At 55.4% G+C, this 7,529-nt stretch overlaps 1 protein-coding gene across 1 annotated transcript; it reads right to left on the bottom strand.

Moving 5' to 3' along the window:
- Positions 1–581: 581 nt before the first annotated feature.
- On the bottom strand, positions 582–7,435 carry LOC119109841 (nidogen; the record flags this gene model as incomplete). Its single annotated transcript, XM_037233597.1, is given in 8 exon segments — positions 582–1,583; positions 1,894–2,012; positions 3,537–3,645; positions 4,296–4,468; positions 5,401–5,572; positions 6,310–6,420; positions 6,694–6,831; positions 7,300–7,435. Coding segments are annotated over 8 exon segments (1,113 nt in total), but the record flags the coding sequence as incomplete, so codon positions are not given.
- Between the last annotated feature and the right edge of the window lie 94 nt (positions 7,436–7,529).

Here is a 7,529-nt window from a genome sequence, read left to right as displayed (position 1 = left end):
TTCCCGTCCGGCTGGCTGATTCTGTTGACCGGGTTGGATGATGGGATAGGGCAGCTGACGACGGACTGAATACCGAACCGCTCGTCATGATCGAGGTTTGTTTACATCACCGCGTTGATTCAGATCTGTCTTATTTGAAGTGTTTGGAGTCGCCTGTAGGGCAAAATGAAGTGCAAGCGAATGTAGCCTGTGACGTATCGCGCCCATGCCACACATGATCCGTGTATCTGTGTGAGTTTCAACGTCATCCTAGAGTTGCAGCCGAAGAGCCCTGGCGAATGAGGCGCTGAGTGTAAGCTAATCGTAAGCTAAAGCTGCAGAAAGTGACCTCCGTTTCGGCCGACCGACCCAGCCGAACGGCCGGAGCGCAGTGACCGTAGCACTGTATTGGACTGTAGGTGCGGCTTGTATCAGGCCATGTGAACAGCAGGCGGGCAGGCTCCCGCCCAACCGCGGCCACGGCTGTCACCTCGCTCCGCCACCCGCGTCGCTCACTGGCGACAAACGTGTCAATATGCCTCGACGACCCGGATCTGCGATTACCATCTGAGCACGAGATGTACGCAAACTCTGCAGCAGGATTCTCTCGTTTATTGCATTGCGCCCTGGGCCGGTCCACAGCAGGCAATCACGAGGGTCCAACTGCAGCTCCTGACAGGAGGGTAACGTTACACAAGCTTTTGAACTCGCTGGCGCAGTCAAATGATCGAGGCTGGCACCGTCAAAAGGGAGCGCATTCCAGTCAGCAGCTTTCATACAAGGGAGAAAACAGGTTACAGCAATAGAAAAGGGGCTACAAAAGCACGTGGGTTATCGGAAGCGCCACTCCGTAGACTATCTCCACGAATAATTAAGAACAGTCTTCGGATTAGTACATTTAGATAGGACTCAGGGAATAGATCGGTCCGTATCAAAGAGAACATTACAAGAAATGGACAGCAGATTATTTGTGCATAAACAACTACAGCGCTTTGGCAGTGAAATATCAGACAAATGCGTACATGCGAGACGTTCACAAGGACCAAGAACACGCATTTGTTTGGCTTCTTAAACTTACGAACGATGTGAATGGCTCGCAAAACAAATGAACGCTCCATGGCCGCTGCACCCGTCACTAGGATGCGCCCATTGCCTCGGTAGGGGGCAGCAGGTCCGGCCAGCCAGCGGACTTGCCAAGTACGTACGCAAGCCGGGACCTCGCGCAGGACTACAGCACACCAGTCAAATCCCATCTCGTCGAGTCACGCGCACCTTCGAGCACCGCTTAAAAACACTCAGGAAACACCTCACCAGTCACCGCTACAACACCAGCATCGCTTCAATTCTCCCGCGCAGAAACCAGCCCCTCCGAGCAACGTGCGCCTGGAAGGGGCTGTTTTCCCCGGTGGCCGGCAGATGACAGGGCGGCTCGGCCGCCAGGTGATTGGCTCAGCGTCGGTTTCCGTTCCGCTGGCAGATGGAGGGACCGTCCGGCTCCGACACGTACCGGTCCGGACAGACGCACGATCTGCTGCCGTTGTCCGTCGGCAGGCACAGCTGTTCGGCGCCGCAGCCGCCGTTTTGTCGGCCACACACGTTCGTCACTGAAACGGCGCCGCCCAATGAAACAACGGCTTGGGCGGATGGGTACAATGCGAGCAACGAGGAACGAAACTAAAAACGTTAAGAACGGCTAGTAAAAAGGAAAAACTGAAATAATTCATGCCAATTAATAACAATGAATCAATGCAACTGGAAGTTGGATGCAAAACGATGGGTGATATCATTACCTCTAATATAACCACTAATATTAATGTTATTAACCCCATGCCCCAAAAGAGATGCCTGGCTGGAGTTCCTGCACTGCCCTGTTGGGGTAACAGCTATGCCGGGCGGGCACCGCCGCGCCCTCACCTTGGGGACATGTGCGCGGCGTCGCCACCAAGCCGTACAGCTTGCCAGAGGTGCCCAGAACGGAGCGTAGCGACTTGCCCTTCTCACCGGTTGCCTTGTTCACCATGTGGATCTTCTTACTGCGGAGGGGGCTCGGTTAGCGCGGCGGACCCTCACCTGTCGGCCAGCTCACTTTGGTTTGGTGAGATGACGTTAACATGGTATTCTTGTTTTCTGGAGAGGGCCACACTTTCTCCGATAAGTGGCCCAAAAGGAACATAATTAAGATGACGTCGTCAGACTCAAACCTGTATTACACTTCGTGGCCGGCGTCAATAGGGGTTCATTTCTGAGGGGCTCCCCCCTCAGATATGCTGCAATAGGAAATGTGATTTGTTTTCAGATAACATTTGTTTTGGGCCGCAAAAGGCTACAAGATCATGCACGCACGTCATATTTTCGAATTCCGACAGACGCAATGTTCCCGCGCAGATATCAGCCTCAATGTCAACCATTTGATAGGTCCACGTTTAACACGCGCCCGGGCGGCCGGCTGGATACCCTTCGCTCGGGGGGAGGGGGGACAATTTGACCCCGATGAGATTTCGAAAACTATGAGAGCTAGATACATTAAAATCACAGGGTATGTTGACCTGTAAGTAAACTCACTTAGGTCAAAGTTTGAGGTTTCTTGTTCATGACCTTCGGGTCAAATAAGGTTAAACAAGGTCGAATTCCGGGATGGTTTCTAAGTGCCCACAAAACCTAGATAACTGTTTCTAAGCAAAAGGTCACATGCTCACTTAAGGTCGGTGACCTTGTTTGACCTTATGAAGGTCATGGTGACCAAAATCATACAAGACTGCTCTGAGTTTGGCATTTTAATAAGCGACAAAGTTAGCGCTAGGCAGTATGCCGCTAAAAACCAAATGTTGACCTGAGTAATTTAGGTCAATGACCTACTCTGACCTCTAAGAAGTCCATGGGAGATGTAGAAGAACGCGGTTCCTTCTATCAGTAAATTCAAACTGAGCACCAAAAACTATCCCATACAGCACACCCTAACAGTAATAAAACGGACTGGTTTTGACCTTGGTCTGACCTTTGTACCCAACCTTAGGTCAATGCAATTTGCTCATTCAATTGTTGCGTTGTCTAAGAAAGTATTTCAGAGATGCATGGCTTTGTCTAATACTCCGTTGTTGCATCAGATTGAACAATTCCCTAGAAATTGACACCGTTGAAACCATGACCTGACCTTGACGTGCCATAGGTCAGCGACCTTGCAAGGTAAATGCAATTTTTAACCAAACGATCCGATATTCAGTTGTCGACAGCTATGCAACATTTGGCGTGGCTACGCCGCGCCGTTCGGAAACTATTCCGGAAAAACCTTCGGGGGCGTCAGTTTGACCCCTCATCCGAGCGCGCGTCAAGTCGTTCCGCATTTGCTTCACTCTTTTAGCGTGCGTGCGCGGCGATTGCGGTGCAACAAGCCCCGAACGTCACCACAGGCCGACCGGGAGCGCAGGCCCAGCGGAGGGAGGGGGAGGGGGCACGCTGGGAGCGCCGAGCTAGTGGAGGGGGGGGGGGGGGGCACGCCGGGGGCGCCGGACCAGTGGGGAGGGCACACCGAGAGCGCCGGGCCAGTGGGAAGCACGCACTCGTTCCAGTCGGTCCAGTAGATGTTGTCGTCGGTGATGGCGATGCCGAACGGGTAGCTGGCGTCCTTGGCCACCGCACGACGGGTGCGCCTCAACAGGGAGAAACATTCTGAAACAACGGCCAAACAGCGAGTGAGGCAGCCAGTCAATCAGCATGAAACGGCAACCAAACAGCGAACAAAGCAGCAAGTAAATCAGCCTGAAACGGCAGCCAAACAGTGAAAAACCAGCAGGTAAATTAGCCTGAAACAGTGGCCAAACAGTGTAAAAACAGCAAGTTGATCAGCCTGAAACGGCAGCCAAAAAGCGAACAAAGCAGGAAATAAATCCGCCTGAAACGGCAGCCAAACAGCAAAAGAACGGCAACTAAATCAGCCTGAAACGGCAATTAGACAACAAACAAAGCAGCAGGTAAACCAGCCTGAAACGGCAGCCAAACGGAGAACAAAGTAGTCAGTCAAACGCCAGGAACAAAACAGCCAAACGATGGCTAAAACGACCGACTAACGGGATTATCAGCCCCGATGCGGCTCGCATATTTCAACGATCAAAGGCTTCCATGTCCCCACAATAATTATGCAGAATACCACTCATTTATGTGAAAATATAACGTCCGTTTAGAACAGTTAAATCCCAGCGAGTAAGGCCGACCGGTCTCTGTCGCTCGGCGCTGTACCCCGCACCGCCTGCCCGCCGGCGCCGGCACCTCCGCCGCGGTAACGTGAGCGGGCCACCAGCGACCACCGCCAGTTCACCCACCGACGCTCTTGGTGCCGGCGTCGGTCCAGCACAGCTCGTCCGTGGCGAAGTCGATGGCCAGCGAGTTGGGCAGGCCGAGGCCAGAGTCGAGCAGCACCTGGCGGTTCGAGCCGTCCAGCGCCGCTCGCTCGATCCGCGGCTCGCGTCTGTTCCAGTCTGCCCAGTAGATGGTGCTGCGAGCGCAAAACAAAAGGTATAGGTGGGGCTGCAAAGGCGGCGTCGCACCACCGCACCGTCAATCAACACGTCTTGTGTTTGGAGCTTTCACTGCATGTAAGCACAGCGGCGTCAGAAGACACATTCGCAAGACAGTTAAGGTGTAAAACTATGCCGGACTCTTTGACACGCAAGGACTCTTGGTCATTTTCTTGGTATATTTCTTACACAGTCATAATAAGGGTGACGATGCGTCATTGCGTGCCAGAAGACACCAGTGCGCCCTCGAATGAAAGCAAGCACCCATATAACCTTGATATTTGGTGAAAGGACATCAACCAAGAATGGAAGTCACAAAGCACACGTGATGATTCAGACCAAGGGCATGTTTGACTACTCAGAGCAGGCACGCTGCCGGCAGCCGCACTGAAAACTGTCAATCCTCATTCCCAGTGAATCTGCTGCCCTCGTAAGTATCACCCACGCACACACGCACGCACGCACGCACGTGTGCACGCACGCACGCACGCACGCACGCACGCACGCACGAACACACACACACACACACACAGCACACACACACACACACACACACACGCACACACACACACACGCACACACACACACACCACACACACACACACACACACACACACACACACACACACACGCGCACACGCACACGCACATACACGCACGCGCGCATACGCGCGCACACATGCTGCCCAACCGGGTAACACCAGACTGTTCACACACACACACACATACCCATGTCCGGGTGTACACCGGCCTCCCCACATCCATCCCTTGCCCGGGTGAATACCAGCCTCCCTGCACTCACCAACCTGGGTGGACACCAGCCTCCCCACACTCACCCCCTGCCTGGGTAGACATCAGCCTCCCCATACTCATCCCCTGCCTGGGTGGACACCAGCCTCCCCGCACTCACCCCCTGCCTGGGTGGACGGCCACGCCGCGCACGTTGTAGAGGCCGCTGCTGATGATGGTGTAGCGGTTGCCGGTGCTGAGGCTGGCCGCCTCGATCGCGTCCCGCGAGGAGTCGGTCCAGTAGACGTTCCGCGAGATGAAGTCCACAGACACTCCCTCTGGCGAGCTGATACCTGCAGGGAGGCGCCAGACAGGTGACGGAGACAGAAGAGAGACGGCGGCATGACAGCAACACACACACACAGTCACGACCCACCGACGCCGGCGCGACGGAGGCATGACAGCAACACACACACACAGTCACGACCCACCGACGCCGGCGCGACGGAGGCATGACAGCAACACACACACAGTCACGACCCACCGACGCCGACGTGACGGAGGCATGACAGCAACACACACACACAGTCACGACCCACCGACGCCGGCGCGACGGAGGCATGACAGCAACACACACACAGTCACGACCCACCGACGCCGGCGGGACGACGGCATGACAGCAGCACACACGCGATCACGACCCACCGATGCCGGTGTGGTCCACATGACAGAAGCGCGTCACTTCTCCACATCGGAGTTCTCCGAAAGGCTTGACATGGGAGTATGCCTCACGTGTTTTCCTTCAATTTACAAATGTTTCGCCCATGAATCGTCGTCCGTTCCCTCGGCAACGAACGTGAACGACTCGTTTGTGCGTGAACCAAACGACATTGCCAGTAAACCGATATCTTCGCTTCTGTGACATGTGAATCCAGTAGTTTTTTTGAAAAACTAGGCGCTGCCACCCAAGCGTGTTTCAGCGAGTGGTTTGGAACGTCCTCTTTAAACATCCTACCCATCTCTCTTCAGTTCATGTCCAGCCAATGAAAACACTAGCCAGCCTGCCATGTATGGGCTACCGTTACCATACCTCCCCTGGCGAACTCGACGCGCTGCGAGCCGTTGTAGGCGGCGGAGCGGATCTTCCTGCCAGCCACGTCGGTCCAGAAGAAGCGGCCTTCCAGACAGTCCGTGTCGATGCCTGCACGCCAAGCCGGTAACACTTGGTGACCGTTTCCACACGGAAAATCAGAAGGTGCCCGATGTAGAACCAGCCGTCAGAATGCCCACAACTATTCAGTACACAAACGCAAATGGAGGACGCACACGTACCCCCGATAAACCGACGAACAACAGTACAAAGCACTGAGAGCGGTCACAGCGGGCCACAAATGCAGCAGCGCCGCCGGCCTGGCGCAGCTCTCCCGCCGCGGCCCCAGTGTCCGTCCGGGTCGCGGGCGGCGGCGCGCCTCACCAACAGCCGTCTGCGTGGGGTCCAGGATGACCGGCCGTCCTCGCTTCCGGGCTTCGTACGGCACCTTGACCACGGCCGTGCCCTGGTTCAGCAGCAGGAAGCCGCCTTCGTGACGCGGCGCCGGCGTGCAGCGGCGACCTGGCGCAGGTCGGGAAGGTCAGAATCGGTCAGGTCAGACTCGATCGGGTCGGACTCGGTCAGGTCAGACTCGGTCAGGTCAGGCGGGACTCGAGACAGATAAAGTTCAGGGCGCAGGAGTCAAGTCCAGGAGAGTTTTAGGCTCGAGGCAAAAGGTGTTCCGATTAAAAGTGTTGTGCTGTTTTGAGGAGGTAATACCATTCTGACGCCTAAAAATGGAATAGGGAATGCAGGCACAACGAGTATGATACAGTGATGTAAGGATGTCCTTCACCTCATAATGTATCGCAATCAAGTCCAACTCAAGGAGCGGACGGTCACGCGTTATCGGGCTAAGCCAAGCTTTTATCCGAGGGGACTGAATGAATGTACGAAGAGGAACACGTAGCATCAACGCAACAAACAATGAGTACTACTGCGAAAGCTGAAGGCCTGTCGCCCTCTCCGAGCCTCTGCCAGAAAACGCACCGTCTCCAACAAAGTCCTTGAGGCAGACGCAGCGGAAGCCGTCAAGGTCAGGCACGCAGGCGGCGTTCAGGTCGCACTGGCGGGGGTCGTCGTAGCAGCTGACGCTGGGCTGGCACGTGTAGCCGTCCCCGGAGAAGCCCTGGGGGTCGGCAGCGCGTCACACACACGGCACGCACGCGGCACTGGCGCCGAGCTGTGTCACCCACACATCACGCACGCGTAACGCACGC

This window comes from Pollicipes pollicipes, unplaced genomic scaffold, assembly GCF_011947565.3.
Source record: "Pollicipes pollicipes isolate AB1234 unplaced genomic scaffold, Ppol_2.1 Scaffold_2555;HRSCAF=2994_pilon_pilon_pilon, whole genome shotgun sequence".
NCBI lineage: Eukaryota > Metazoa > Arthropoda > Thecostraca > Pollicipedomorpha > Pollicipedidae > Pollicipes > Pollicipes pollicipes.
The sequence above is the reverse complement of the archived record's forward strand: the minus strand, read 5'-3'. Positions and strand labels throughout refer to the sequence as shown.